Here is a 16,342-nt window from a genome sequence, read left to right on the forward strand (position 1 = left end):
AATGGTGAGCAGCCCAGGATGGCTTTGTGTGTCTCTGGAGGGAGCGCAGATTTTAAGCAACCCCTCATGTGGTTAAGATGGTGTGATTGGAGAGGATTATGCATTTAGTTCCTGTCCATAATACCTGCTTTTCTGATGAGCGCCTATATAGTTTGAAGTACCCAGAGACATTGGCCCCACAAAAACCGAGATAGGTTTGATGTTTGATTGGGTACAGAGGGATTGTTGGCTCTACACTAGAGGGAGGAAGGATGCCAGCATGTACCTGTGATGTGCAAAGGTGGTGTGGAGAGGATGTCTGATAGCCAGGACAGGAGAGGAAGGTTGTCCCTTGCTGGAGAGAGCTGGCAGTGTATTACCTGCACATGTCTTCAAGGCACAGGAGCTTGTGGGTCCTTGAGCTGTCCAAAAATAGATGTGACAGGAGCGCTTGGCAGCAGGAGGAAACAGGGAAGGATGCTGCGTGGGAGGAGGAACCAGAGATGTGAGGGCTTGTGGGGCACTCATAATTGCCTTTTCTGATGAAGTAGGAGAAGGCATGCTCCAACAGGAACTGGCTACCCCCTTGATGAGAACAGGGAGAGAGGGCCTGGAAGGGTCCAGCCCTTTGGGATCTGCTTTATGTTGGCCTTCCTCATCTCTCCCCCTCCTCCCAGCTCTTGCGCGTGGGATGGGAATTCCTCTGTAGAGAGACCTCTCCCTGCATCCTGATCTGGCATGTTTTTCCCTTTAGATGTCAGCTCTGGAAAACACAAGTCTGTGCCAAACCCATCTATTTTTGGGGGATATTACTTAAGTCCATGCTTAACTTTGAACTGCAGGGAATTAGAGAGGTTGGAAGCATGTGTTTGCAGTCAAGCACAGGTACAGAGGTAGACTGGAGGAGGAGGTCAGAGCACTCACTGACCTGCAGCCCAGGTGAGGTGCTTCTGCAGCAGTTCAGCTGCTCCTGACTTTACTTATCCTTCAGGCAGTCAAGCCCAACATGTTCCTACCATGGTTATATTAGTTTAATTAAGGCATATCCTTCCAAAGCATATAACTAGGTGACTTCCTTGCTATATGTCTGCTCTGGAGCACATTATTACTGAACTCCTGGTTGTGGCCTGCCTTTGTACCAGAGATAAATCAATGTATACACAGTGACGTGATGCATTTGCCTAACCCATTTTCACACGGTGCCATTTGAGAAGTGAAAAATTTCTTGCTGATGCCACATTGTCTTGTGGGTTGTCACACCCTTATAACTTAGTGTTCCTCTTTCTTCTGTGGTACATGAACTATATTTAAAAAAAAAAATCCCCTTCACATGGTTCATAGGCTCTTGAGGGGTATTTTTAACCTATTGCACTCATCCAAATTTGGTTCTCATCTCAAAATTCAAATTCCCTGATATGCTGAGATATGCAGTGGTGATTTTTCTTTTTGCCTTGGAAAAAGAATTCTAATACATTGTGAGCAAACTCCACGTCCTCATCTGGGACTGAAATTGGACTTTATAGAAAATTCCTCTGCTTCTGCACAACACCAATTCTCTTCTCTTTTGGGATTTGTTGCACCAAATAGCCATGCTTATTTCTCTTTCTCTGTTGAATGCATTTTTACAGTGCAATTATCTCAGTTCCTGTAGATATTTTTAGTTGCTCTTCTCCTTACTGTGGTGGGGCAGATTTAGTGCTGGGCGGTTTCTGACCTGAGAGGAGGAAAAAGTGTGAACCTCAAAGTCCCCTGTTCAACCACAGCTCTCTGCTTTTCTGTTCCCCCAGCAGATGTTATAGGAAGGCTCTGTGCAAGCCTCTCTTCATTTTTCTGATCTAAACTGTGTTCACTCATGCAAAACATAACCTCGAATTGAGTTTTCCTTTAATTATATTGCTAGAACCAAGTTATGTCTGTAACTACATGCAGTTTTACACTTCAAGTGTGATTTGCAGCTCCCTTTCTGCTGTTTGCTCAGCAAGTGATAAAAAACTCACACGGATCACTTGTCCCCAGGTACTTAATGTCTTGAAAAAGGGTCCCTCCTAAGATGACTTTGGGAGCAAATCACCTTCCAGGAGCAGATACACCCCTGCTTCCCTACTCTCCCTCCTCTGATTCCCACCACCATCATGACAAATGAGCTGGATTATGGAAATCATTTCACAGGAGCTGTGGGAGAAGATGTTCTGTTCTTACCTGCCTCCTTACGTGGCCATGGCAAGTCTGAGGAGAGCAAAAACCTTGAAAACAAATGCAGCCTGGTCTTGAGGTGGCGGCAATGTGTTTGAATAGAATAATGATGAAAGTGGCAAGTCAGCCAAAGATGTCATATTTCAAAAAGAGGTTGTTCATTTAAGTGCCCATGAGATTTGGGAACCCAGCATCCTAGGGAAAGTTATTGGCCTCAGGGCTTCTCTGTCCTTCGGCACTTTTGAAGTATTTCATCCCTGTTCAAGAATATTAATATGAGAACTATGTAAAACCAAGTCCTTAAAAAGGGAAATAAATGCATAAAGAGCTATAAATAGGGAAAGGATATTCCAGAATCAACATCTTCTTAAGTAATTTTTCTCAGGGTAGATCCTTTTAAGGGGAAGTTGTATATTTAAAATGTAAAATATTTGCCTACTCTGCACCAAAGCAGACTTTTTTTTTTCCTTGCTCCGTGAAAAGGGACCACAGAAGGAGAGGCAATCAAGAGACTTGAAATGACCTTCAAGGTGTTCAGTGCAGTTATTTTATTAGTTTTATCTCTAAAGTACGACTTGAAGCTATGGTTCTCATTTAAGGTTTGGTATTTTTCACCGGGTTCCCAAACAATTTTGCTCCAGGCAGGGCTGTGACCCAGAGTCCCTCTATTATCAGGAGGCTGTTTTGTGTATTTTTTCTCAGTTGGCAGAACAGCTGGCACCCAAAGGTTGTAGCAGTTTGATACTCCTAAAAGTGAAACAAAACAGTCTGATTTCTCACTCACAGATAACCTTCCCATCAGCTGCAAAGTGCCCCACTTTCAGCACTGAGCACAAGGTGTGCATGCATTGGCAGAAGATGCTGGAGACTTCCTTTGGCATCCCCTCTCCATCCCTGGCATCTTGGGGTGGGGGCATCCCCTCTCTCTGCCCAGGTGCATTCTCCTTATCCCTATGGCAAAGTGGCAGGGAAGTGTACCCAGAGTGGCATGTCAGCCAGAGCAGGACATGGTCCTGTGCCAGGCTTGTGCCCTCTTTTTGGGATTACATTGTGTGAAAGGATGGGAGGAGGGGAAAGAGGGCTTGCCAGGCAGTTGCACTGACCTTAGGAGCCCCATAAACGAGTGTGGCTCATAAATCTCACTCTTAAATAATCCTGCTCTAGAGACAGGGTGAGACATCTTGATTTAGACCTACTTAAAAATTGCTGAGCTGGTTTGCTCTCCCATTCTTTCATTTTGCTTGTTCTCCTCTCTCTCACTCTCTCTCTGCATACATACACACATATATATATATTCTCACACATATATGCACACGCACACAGATGTGCTCCCCTGCTCTCTCTTTCTCTCTACCTGTTATTTTGGTGCCAGTGTACTGTCGCACTGATGTTTGTGTGCTTCCCCAGGCCGTTCATTGTGCTGCCTCCCCTGATGGAATGGATTCGGGTTGCCGTGGCTCACGCGGGGCACCGGCGCAGTTTCTCGGTGGACAGCGATGACGTACGGCAGGCAGCGAGGCTCCTGCTGCCGGGAGTTGACTGCGAACCTCGACAGTTAAAGTAAGTCCACAAAACGCAAATCGGCTGCTTTGTGCAAAATGTGTCTCTCTTTCCTAGTGAATAGCAGGCAGGCAGGCAGAGGGCTCTGTTATTGCCTGGAGAGATGCATGGATGCTCCGGCTTGTCACTGTGTGTGTTGCAAAATCAGGTCCTGGATATCAACATCCGTGGATAAGCTGGTTGCATGGTAATGGGTGCCTGAATATCGAGCCAGTAATCTGCTCATCAGAGCTCATATGGTGATGGGTTTTTTCCCCTCTTCTTGGTAGGTTCTGCTTGCTAATGAGGAGCTGAAACCTTCTGCTAATTGTCTGCTTCATGTTGCTTTGCTATAAAGTGCCGAAATGTAATTGGCAGGGCTGCAGGTATTTTTCAGGTCTTTGTTTTCAGTGCTAATGCTTAAAGGGCACATTTAAACTTACAGGTAAGACTACTTCTTACAGTAAAATTGTATTTTTCATGCTAATGTCAGTTCAAATTAGTTGTAAATGTCAGCCTAGATAATTTGACTTTTTCAGGTATCAGATGCGACCTTTTGTTTTTCTAATGAAGTCTTAAAGTATTTATTGCTAGGATATGTTCTTAGTGTCTGTTTTGCCTTATTGTTGTGTACCTATATAAAAGTACAATCTAGGGTTGTTCTGGAGTCAAGAATATGTTTGGGTTTGATTTTTATATGAAAAGGCATTCTGAATCTGCCAAAGTAGAAGTCACTTACTGCTATTGCTTCACGAATTTGTATCCAAAGCCCAATTTTCAGCAGTCTGCCTCCCCATACAGAAGTAGGTGCATTCTTTCCTGCAGCTCAGAAAGCAGAGGGGTGATTTCCATGATTAGCTGTGACAACCTGCGTTGGAGCAGCTGCCTTCTGTTGACTCTGGCCTTGACTTTTCTTTCACCAGAGAGTATAATACTTTTCTGAGAGATCTCCATAGGCTTTTTATAGTTAAAGCTCTTCAATACTTAATTGAAGAAGTATGTTAAATTTCAAAAGCCAAATCTTGAGCGTTTCAGATTTCAAACATTGGCTGTAACTGCTTCCCTTTGGTGTGACCATCTTGGTCTCCATTTCCAAAAGTGCCCTGTGTCCCTGCTGAAATGTCAGGTATAGGTACTGTACACTGTCTGAAGACCTAACACTTGGTTCTGTAGAGGCATAATTAATGTAATACCTCTCCAAGTATTTAGGAGGATTGCAAATAAGGCAATAATATTTCTACCCTACATCCTCTGTCTTAAAAATTAGGGTGGGTAGATACAGTTAAATATCTGTGGATTAAAGGAATCTACAATGTACCACTCCTGAAGTTGTATTTTGACAGTATATATGTGTGTATGTGTGTATATGTATATATACACACACACACATGTATATATAAAATGCCATCAACTTTTAGACAATTCTCCAGGAGTTTCAAAATAAATTGAACTTGTAGAGAGTGGTTATACTGCAGAAGTTATTAATTATGGGGAACAAATCAGCATTTAGTTTATAAGTTGCCATCAAGAATTCATTTCCTAGAGAACACAAATGATTGCTGTTGTCCTGCTTGTCTTGCAAGTGGGGATGAGTCTGAAGAGTGCAGCCTGGGATTAATCAGGTGAGAATAAAAAGAGAAATAATTTCTGAGACAAATGCTGGATTTTAGCGAGACCAACCTTAGCATTGTGCCCATATTTGACCACAGGGGCCCAAGTTACCCACTGATGTCCCAAAATGACAATCTCTCTACCATGCTGACAGAGGTCTGCAAATGAGTGTTCAGGTACTTTGGGTTTTACTTTAAGATCTGTGCCTACTGCTGGTGTAGTGCAGCAGGTTCTTTGTATAGCTTCACATAAGACCCCGGCTGTCTGTAATCCTGAGATCAAAGGAAGGACTAAGCTTTTCTGAAGAATAATGGGAGAATGTTAATTTGAAACTTTGCAGCTTGGAATTTTTTTATTTATATTCAACAGACACCCAGCACTCCTGATGTTCATAAGCCAAACACCAATCCTTCATGCCTCCGTTAGAGAGGGTGCTTTTCCAACTCTCAACTCCTCAGTGAGCATCAATTCCATAAAGTCAAACACTGGAGAGGGGAACACAACTTTGAAGGGGATGGCTTTTCAAATAAGCTGTGTGACAGATGATGACCGAAAGATTTTAAATGCAGTTAGTTTGATAAATTGTGACTTTTATAGGACGAGTTTAATAAGTAGAACCTTGAAACTGGTTCAGTTTCTAGGATTTTCATTCACAGTGTTCTGTAGTCCCTAGAACATAGAGACTTAAACCCTAAAGTTCCCAAGGTCCCATGGTGATACTGCATCGTTTCACAACATGTATTGCAAAGGCGTAAAGCAAAATCAGCTTCCACAGTGGATAAAATGCATATGGGGAGAGGGAGAGATTGGCAGGATCTCAAAGCCTGTGAAGTTCAGGATCAGTTTGGATAAAACCCAAATGTTTAGCTTCTTATCTGAATTACAGCATGGAGGTCTCACAGCAAATTTATGTGACACTTCCCAGCACAATCATGTACTCCAGCAGTTAGGTTCCTGATCTGTGGCTGTGTAATCATCTCTGCTTTCTTTCTGTCTTTCATTCCTCTGTTTCACCCTTTTCCTGATCCTTTTTAAAAAATCCATTGCCTTAATTTCTTTCAATGTTTTCATCTCCTGAGAGAGGAGCTGCTCCTGCTCTGGGCACAGGAGTGAGGGAAGCTGGAATCAGTCAGGAGCTGTCTGTATCCTTCCTGACTTCTTTTCATTTTACAGCAGCAGATGTGCCAGAAAGTTTCTTCCCTTTCCCTAGCTTTGGGAGATGAGCAGGGCTATAAATGTTCACATTGCCCTAGGAGAGAAAGCTCTGAACAGGCCAGTTGTTTCCACCTTTTGCAAGGAGGTAGGTTTCACAGATGGATTGAGTGCTGGATGCAAAACAGCTAACTGAGATGGCAACTCAAGTTGTGTCTAAGACACTGTCATAGTTGGAGACCACACTTAAAGCCTCACCTATACCGCGGCTCTTTGGGCCATCTGAGGCAGCTGTGTGTAGTCAGCAGAGAGCTGTGTGCAAGGTAGCTCTGATGGCATGAATCTGGTGAAGGTGGATGCTCTGCTCCCTGTTCCAGACCTTTTAATGAAGGCATCAGGGGTGAGGGTGATTTGTTGTCAAAAAGGGGCATGATGTTGACCTCCCTTTCTGCTGCAATAAGGTAGCATCACTGCTCGGTCTGCACTGGAACTGTCTGGCTGTAAAGAGATGCCTGGTTTTTGGCTTTTCATCTTCACAGCTGCAAGAGATGCCTTTCCCCTTGCTCCAGCTAAACGCAAAAAGCTCTTTCCATGTCTTTCGTTCCTTCGTTCTGTGGGATGTTTGTTTAAAATAAATAAACTCCAACGTGTTAGATGTGGTGGGGAGAATCACTGGTTCATGACTGAACTGGAGGCTCACAGCAGAGGAACAGAGAAAGGGAGGAGCATCCTGTACTGCTCAGCTATGCTTTTCTTCAGGGTCAGGGGCTTCATTTCTGGTGGCAACAGATCATGACGATCCTGGAGCATGTAAAGATGCTGGAACACCTGTGAGAGGTGTGCACCAATGCCAACAGGAGGCCATCATCCAAGAACTAAAGTGAATACTTTGCCTTTGGTTTTGGGGAAGAAAATCCTGCTGGAAGAGGAAAAATAAATACTAGCAACAAGGTTATGAAAATGGAAAACAGTAATCAAAAGGAGAGCAAATTATGCAGCTTTATGCACTCAGATCAAGATGAACAAATAATCTCTATCCCAACAAAGAGAAAAAACTGCCTCAAAATCAGGGGGTTAGAGGGAAATATTTTTGACAAAGCCTGGAGTGATGCCATAACTCTAAGGATTAATAATAGTAATGCCCAACATTTGAAAAGGATGAAAAATGATCCAAGGAAAATTCCAGGCTGTTAGTGCAAGGCCTTTGAATGTTTTTTCAAGCAGAGACTGATTAAAGACATGTTGTAGAGGGAAAAAATGGGATAAAATGTGACACAGATTTTCTAAAGATAGATCTTGCCAGGCTAATCTAATAACTTTTTTGATAAGATAACTGATTTTCTACCCCAAGGAAATTCAGTAGATTTCATCTATTTGGACTTGAATGAAGATTTGATACAGTCCATGCAGGGAGCTATTAAGATGGAGAAGATGGGGGTTAGTAAAGAAATTGGAAAGTAGGCAGGGGCTGGCTTCAAAAGAAGTGGCAAGGGCTGACTTGGCTGAGATGGGGTTGCAAGCAGGGCCCTTCAGCTCTCACTCTTAAAAACTGGTATTTTTTAATTTTCAGAAAGGGTTTTGGCACAAATCTTAGCACTGTGCTCATGAAGTTGAAATTTGCTGATGCCATGATGCTGAGAGGCATTGTCCTAAGAGAGGAAGTTTGGGAAATCATCCAGGAAAAAGTGGATGACCTTGTGGGCTGGGACAAAGTAAATGGAATGGGATGAAATGCAGTTTTCCACAAATGGAGGGCAAACATGTGAAGATAAAAATAGAAAAATACATACTGCAGTCTATATGTAACAAATACACTATATGTGCAGAATAATATATACTATATTGGGAGCAGAATGTTGGAAAGGTGGTGGTAAAGAGCAGTATTTAATCTCAGAATTGTAAACCACAGAAGTAGATTTTTTCACAGACATCAAAGAACCAAATGGATTTTGAGGCTGCACTGGGAGAAGTATTTCAAGTAGAAGCAGGAAAATGTTGGTGCCACGTGAAAGTGGTAGGAAGTGTTGTGGAATCGCGAATCCTGTATCCTGGCCAAGAAAATATTCACTTTGGACCAGGTAGAAAGAAATGGGCTGGAGTGACTTGATTTTTGACAAAATGTTCCCATGGAGGCAGGCTAGAAGAAAGGGGCCCATTCAGCTGGGTGAAGTGGGTGCTGAGGGAACATGTGCCTCTTCTCCAGAAATACATCAGGAGTAAACACCATGGAAGGGAAAATATACTGTTTAAAGGGCAGCATGGACACAGGAGTATACTGGCAAATCACGACTAAGTTACAACTGAGTGTGTCGTTACATCCAATCCTTGATGCAGCATAGGACCAGTTTATCAACCCTCCTGTTCCATATGCTCCCTCTGCTGCTGCCCTTCGCAGTCTCACCCAGTGCTCAGAGGTGCCTTTACAGCTGTGATCCAGAAAGGTGTCTGGGCAAATGCAGTGTCTGAGTGCCTTTGAAAATCTGTCTTTAATTGATAATCAGTCCTGATTTCCAATTAGCCTTGTCCTGGGAATACCTAAGTCTACTTTTCTGTCTAGGACCATCACTCTTAATAAAGGCTCTCTAGAAAAATAGGATTATCAATCTGAAGAGTGAAGATTATTTGATGTGAGAGCATCCTAGGCTCATTCTAGAGAGTTTTCTGAAGAGTATGGAAAGGGAAAAACCAGTAATGTAAAGGGAAGATGTGTTGTTCTTTCAGAGCAGTCTATTCCATTTGCTGTGTCATCCTAATACTATACCACACATATGCAATTCTAACTTGAAAGTGAAAGCAGAAGAGTTGCATTTAATGTTTTATTTATGGAAATCTTGTGCTTGTACTAGAGCATGAAAATATAAATAGACTTTAATAAATAGAGATTTGAAGGCACAAAAATATTTCCACTGCTCTTTGCTCTCTCTTAAAATGTGTTGGGTACGGATCTGAGTTTCTGGAGAAGGAGAGATAGTATAAAATTGCAAAGAAATTCTGCTGTTTAGTTAGATACAGTCACTTTTAAGTAGGGATGGTTGGTGTTTGCCAGGTTTCTTGAATGTTCTTGTTCTTCCCACAAGTTTTCACTAATCCTTTAACACCAGCCATGGCTATTGCTGTAATTAGATACAAAAATGTGCGCAGTAGCAAAGAAGCTACTTGACAAAATCCAGCAGTTCCTTGGGGCAGATGGTGCCAACAGAGGAAGGGGATTTTATTACTTAAAAGGTAGAGCAAGCACGGGTTTTCTGAGGTGAATCTCAACCTGTCCTGCCAACCGTCTCCTTGAAGACAACAGTAATAAAAAAAATTTATTGAAGCGGAGGACCTGGTCCTCATGTTCTCCTTCACTTAGGGCAGAATACAGTTTCATTTTTGTGAGCTGTAGGATCAAGCCTTCTTTTTCCTATTGCAAGCAGGATCTTTACTGCTGCTTCCTGTGCTCTGTCCCTTTTGGTGCCTTCCTGAATATAGTGTGTTACATGTTCCCATATTACATTCCTGAATATAATAATCAGGATATAGGTAACATACTGTCTTCCACTCACTAGTGAAGACTTGTGCTCTCTCTTTGTATGAAAGATGAATCTGTACTGAAATTTTCCTACGATACTGTGACCTTGTTCAAAATCTGAACTCAGATTCAATTTGAACATGGTTCCTGACCTGTATATGTGGATCTGGAATATCAAGACTGTTTTGAAATACAGATTTGAGTCTTGATTTGATAGTCACATCTCTTTCTAAATGTATTTTCCAGTATTTGTAACCAATTTTTTCTCAGACCACTGACAAGAATAAGAGGTTGGATAATAAATATCCAGAGTATTTTTTTCTTGTCTTAATTTAGCTCCTGATTAAAGTAAATGGAGATCTTCTATGTCTGCATTAAAACATAGTGCTCTTCATCACTTTGATCAACATGCTTGTGCTTATATTTCCCTCTCTTCAAGACTAGAAATGCAAATAATTGTCTCAATATAGTATTTATATTGCAGTTCTATTAATATCAGCATGAGTCGTTTTTAAAGCGCTACACTGGAAAAAAAGAGTGCTCATGAATTTAAATCTAATTGTCTGCTGCTCCTACTCTTGCTGTTTGTGTCTGTAGTCTCAGTGAAGAGCCCCAGGCAAGGAACAAGACCCTTTTGTGCTATGGGCTGTGTAACCCAGATCAAAACGGCGATCCATGACCCCAGGAAATTCAACATTGCAAGTGCATATATGTTGCTGGCCAAAATACAGCTTCTTCCAGACTTCCAACCAGCTGAACTGTAATTTCTGACTCAAGACCTCATTCATATTTAGAACAGACTGAATAAATTCCATGGAGCTAAAAAGATGGGCTTAATTACTAGATTATCATTCTTTTAATTGAAAGGGCTGGTGATCAAGTCCCAGGTGGACAAACAAGGTTCTGATACTTGGCTATCAGGACGATGATCTGCTCATTTCAGCAAAGGGGAATGTTTGTCCTGCTGTTTGATACAGTCTGTGGTCCGTTTCTTTTAAATCAACTGCACCTACCAGTTACGATGGAAACAGTTTGCCTTTGAATCATCCAATTTCCCAAATGTATTCAACCCATGAGTAACTTATTAAAGATCTGCACAGGCTCTATCTTAGTCAGTCTGAGTGAAAATGAAAAAAAACAAAAAAACCCAACAAAACCCTTGTGTTTAAACTACTGCTGTAGAAGTGCAACATTACGATTTTGTAATGTGAGTCTGGGAAAAGAAAAATAGTTTCCTGTACTGCTAGCATCCATTATAAATGAAGATTATCTTTGACTCCTTTCAGAGGTTTGAGTATTTCAGGGTATGATAGTGTCATGGTCACCATGCAGCATTTGACAGTGACCATTTGCAGATAATTAATGTTACTATGGCATTCACCATATAAAGCTACGGTAAATTTAATTATATGCAGTGGCAGCACTGTAATGATCTTGAGGATAACTTCTGTAGAGGCAATATCTGTGAGGAATTAAAAGAGGACTTGAAGAAAATCACATTGCATTGTAAGTTTAAAAATGTGGTCACAGCTTTATTGCAAATATAAAATCAAGATTTTATTTCATTTGTTTCTATTTTTCCTTTTATTTATAAAAGCAGTTGTTTGCTTGATTAATGCTGGGGTGGTACCTGTTAGGGAGTTGACAGGCTGTGTGATCGAACCCCTGAATTAGAGGGGTGGTTTTGTGTTGAGCACAAGGACTATGATCAGTGTGTTTTGCTAATTCAAGTGTATTATTTCTCAGTTCTGGGAGTGGGAGCATGTGTCAAGTGGTAGTGGTGCCAAGGAGCCTGCCTGGCCCCACAGGTTCCTAAACAGAGAAATTCAGAATGGACTCTGTCTTTTTTGAGAGAGTATCATCAAAGGATGTTGGTTAATCCTACCTTTGTTAGTGTATCACCTCTGAGAGACCTCAAAGTTCACCTGACCTACCCAGCATCTGGTGTGGTGATGTCCTGCCATCCTGAGACTGTCCCTAGGTAGAAGAGGAGGAGAAGAGCATTGGCCTTGATGGTCTTCTGCTTCCTCCATGAGCCTTCCCTGCCCCTTCGATGGAAATGCACCTTTTCTGCAGGGTGAGGTGTTGAGGAAAGGATGACCTCTGATGAGGATGAAACTCATCTGAAAGGATGAACTCTGGCCGCTGATAGATTCTGGCCAGCGTGGCCTTGGAGGGAACATCCTGCTGTTGGGCTGGTGTCAGCCTCCTGTGCACTTGGAAAGATCTCAAAGACTTTCTGGCAAAAGGACCATGAACTGACTGTGAGGCTGGGGAGGTTTCCAGCTCTCTTTGCACTTATGCTCTCTTCCCTTGCTTAGCAGGCACAGTTTCACAACTCTAAAAAGTGACCCTATATATATTTAGCTGACTTAACTGTTCCTCGTTAGCCTTCTTTTTCAAGCTTTTTCCCATCCCTTTCCCACCTTTTCATAACTTGTTAGTGTGTTTGTTTCAGTCCAAAATTAAGAAGTCCTGAGCAAGTCAAGCCTGAGTGTCTAATCCCTTCCTCCTTTTTTATTTTGTGTTCTTTCTGTTTATGATTCTGAATGGTGTTCATGATTGAGCTGTATCCCCTTATACAGTGTAATGTGGAGCAGACACCCTGTGCTTCTTTTGGAATCAACATTATGCAGTGGATGGCATGAAAGAGGACTTGAGAGAAAATGCAGTGCTGTGGTGGCTTAAGTTTGAGGTTTTATGTTTTTTTGTTGTTTTTTTTAATTATCTTTTACTATTTATTTATTTGTTTGTTTGTTTGTTTTCCAGTGTTCATTTTGAAATGCATTTGCTCAGTCTGTCTGCTGTACTGTCTTCCCAGTTGGCTTTCTCAAGTGTTAAAAGTGGTGCTGTGTTCTATTTGTACTTGTAGTTCCTGATCATTTTTGCTGTCTCTTTACCGATTTTTATCAGTACATGTTAAATTTCCTTTTCCTTAACTCATTTATCTCTCTGAGTTTTCAAGATGTTGCTGTGCTCTCTCCTCTCATCCTCTCTTCCTTTCCCTTGCATCATGCTCTTGTTCTGTTAAACTCACTAGTTTGATCCTTATCTTTTTTATTAGTCAACATATGACAATGGTGGCACTAAAAATGGGCTGTATCAAATTTTGCCATTTAGTTTCCTTTGCTATTTCCCATAAATTGGGGCTGTAACTCACAATGAGTCCTTTTTGTGTTATGAAAAGGCAGTGGGCCACTGGTAGTGGTACTAAGTTGTGGTTTCTTGTTTTGTGGTCCTTGGTCTAGATCAGACTTGGTCAGTGCTGATGTCCTAGCTGTTGTGCAGCCCAAGCACTCCTGCATCCATCCATGTTACTGTTGCAGTGTTTTTACAGCTGTGGCATCCTGGAGCCCTTGGACCAAGATACTTATCCCCCCAGATGACTGAGTACTCATTTGCTGATATTCGCTATCATCAGGAATTTATGGTTCTTCTTCCTTGACTATAGCAAGCAGATGAACTGATGTGTTTTTAGGAGACCAGAGCCAATTCATAGAGGAGTTCCTGATGAAGTGAGTAAATTTTGAACCCATGCCAGAATAGAGATCTGGGCATCCCATACAGGGTAGGTGAGATAGATCCTTGTTCATCTTTCCTCCCTTGTGTGGGTGTGCAACCCAAGTCAAAATCTGGCTTTTTTTTTTTTTAAAGAAGAGATCATCAGCTATCATTTTGCATTCACTGAGCTGGGCTGACGTCAGTGAAGCTCTGTCTGTTTCTGCCAGCACTAGGTTTGACCCATTTTATTCAGTGTAGGTTACATACCTCAGTACAAATTATGAAGCAGTGACTTAACATAGGCAGTGATTCATAGTAACAGACACGTCTGCAGAGGATGTCTAGAACTTTCCATAGCTGCACTTTGCTGAGGAGCCACCTCGTTTAGAGTCCAGAGTCATCTGAGAATGGCCAGCTGCAGATGGGAGGTCCAGACTCTCTCACCGTGCGCCAAAACCCTCACCACCTAAATTCTGAGCATGCTTTATCTTTGCCATGCATTAAAGGAGGGCACAGATGATCTCCAGCATCTCATGCTATGGGGGTAACAAGTACCAAATGTTGCTGTAACTCTTGAGTCAGAAATGAGCCATATGGTGTGAACCTCATTTAGCCTCAATTGCTCCCATGGATCTCAGTGTCAGGGAGCTGAGCACTGCATATCTGTGCTGGTTTTGCTTTTTCCTTAAACTCCGTCAGAAACTATTGCAGAAACCCCAGCCTTGCGATGCGTTGCTTTCTTCATCTCTCCTGTGGGTATGTTACTGGTGCAGAATCTGTTATTGCTGTTGCAGTGTATTCATTGTGACTGAGCGTTGTGCATTAATCTTGCAGCATGCTGTTGTGATGAAACACCATCCTTGTTCCCCTGAGTAATGATACTCCAAGCATACCTTGTTTGGATTCTTAGGACATGAACTTTTTAGCAGTCAAAACCCAAACTGAGCAGGTAGAACGAACATCAACAAAAATCCATTGTCCTCCAGACTGGTTGTGGCCCAGCAGAGCAGAGAGCAAGCCTGAGCTCTGATGCCAGTTTCAAACCTGCAGAAGCTTTGATCAAAACACTTTATATTTTCCATCTCACTTTCCTTCCTTTGTTGAAAGAGGAAGAGCAGTAGCTGTTGCTACATATCCCTGCTTCTATAAAAACAGCATATTTGTTGCATAGTGATGTTAAATATTAAGTAGTGTTATATATTTTATAAAGCTCTGATAAAGCACTTTGAAGAAGAAATTTAAATGGTAATGATGTGCTGTTTTTCTTTTGATTTGCTGCTTTTTTAATATGAAATAGAAAACAAATATTTGATGTATGCTTGACTTTTTCACTTTTGATCTCTATTTTGTTTTTCCTTCATAAATAGCCCCTCATTTTCTGACCTAGCATTTTTGCAGAATGAAAGTGGTGTTTTTCCAAACAGTCCTTTTTCCAAGTTCACACCGAAAGCACTGTGGATTTGGACTCCACCCTTTGCCCCAGACACTCCTCAGCATGAAAGAAAAGCAAACTTGTCTTTTAACAAGATGAAAACAAGTTGGATAAACATTAGATTTGAATTGCCTGGCTCTCTCTGGAACTGTAGAGTCACATCTTGGCTAAATAACTCCTAGGCCGTCTTTTATTTGAAATGGATATCAGTTTACCGTTTGGAGATCTTTTGAGTAAGACCTTAAAAGAATGATATCTCATGTGTTAGACACAACCAACAAGGATTTGTGATGTTTTGCCATGATTACCTGGCAAGATTGCTTTGTCCCCAATTGCACAGTGGTCTGATGTACATGTGGTGCTGCTTAAGCAGGGGAGTTGGACCAGATGACCTCCAGAGATCCCACTCAACCTCGGCCAGTCTGGGATTCTGTGATTTAGCACTTCCTGCTCCAAAAAGGCTTTCCTGTTACTGAGGTTATGCTATTAAGATCCTTGAAGGAGTTTGGAGTGACATTATTTTCTTTTTGTTGTATTGTCAATGATTATACATCCATTTGATATAAGTTCAAAGCTTACTGAAGTCACTGAAAGTTTTCAGAAATCAGGGGAACTGGATAACCTTTTCATGCAGAGAGAAAACTTGTGGTGAGAATGCACTGTGCATTACTTGAACAGGGAAACAAAATAACAAAATCAAGTGTAAGATGTGCTTTTTTTGCCCAATTTTTAATGAAATGTATGACTTGTCCCTTGAAAGATAGACCAAGGGCAGTCTCCATTAGCTTGCATTATCATTTTCCATTCAGCATTTCCCTCACACATATAGGTCAAAGGAGAATGGATGTATGCATGACCTGAATCCTTTAAAGATAGGGCAAAGTATTATTTTCCTAGGGACAGCAAGGTCTGTCCTCTGATTGTCCTCTGAGGGAATTTATTTCTCACACCCACAGAATCGACGACTGTTTTTGTGCGTCTCGGAAACTGGATGCCGTTGCCACTGAAGCGAAGTTCAAGCAAGACCTCGGTTTTCGGATGCTCAACTGCGGCCGAACGGATCTGGTCAAACAAGCCATATCCTTGCTGGGGCCGGATGGGATTAACAGCATGAGTGAACAGGTAATGGGATAGAAATTTAAAGAAGTAACTGTGAAACGTAGGAGTTTTGTCTGCCTATCAGAGAAAATGAGGCCCAGCTTTCAGCTATACATAGACAGGACCATAATGCTTTTCCTGCATTACTTGGCATTGAGTTAAAGCACTGACAGGTGAACATCTGCGTTAAGTTAGGCCACTTCGAGTTGTATTGATTTGTCAGTGCTGAGGTGGTAACTCAGCATGAGTGTGACTGCATTCCCTGAAATCTTCTTAACAGTGAATGAGTCAAGTGAAGCCAGAAGAAGATTCCAAGAAAGCTTAGT

General features: G+C 41.8%; 1 protein-coding gene across 1 annotated transcript in view; it reads left to right on the forward strand.

The window, feature by feature from the left end:
* ABTB3 (ankyrin repeat and BTB domain containing 3) overlaps positions 1–16,342 on the forward strand; it is a 171,590-nt gene that overhangs the window by 120,594 nt on the left and 34,654 nt on the right. The window contains exons 4-5 of the mRNA XM_071551653.1: positions 3,580–3,732; positions 15,875–16,040. Coding sequence (XP_071407754.1) covers positions 3,580–3,732; positions 15,875–16,040 — 319 coding nt within the window. The remainder of the gene's footprint in view (positions 1–3,579; positions 3,733–15,874; positions 16,041–16,342) is intronic.

The sequence above is a fragment of the Pithys albifrons genome, chromosome 3 (assembly GCF_047495875.1).
Source record: "Pithys albifrons albifrons isolate INPA30051 chromosome 3, PitAlb_v1, whole genome shotgun sequence".
NCBI classification, from domain to species: Eukaryota; Metazoa; Chordata; class Aves; order Passeriformes; family Thamnophilidae; genus Pithys; species Pithys albifrons.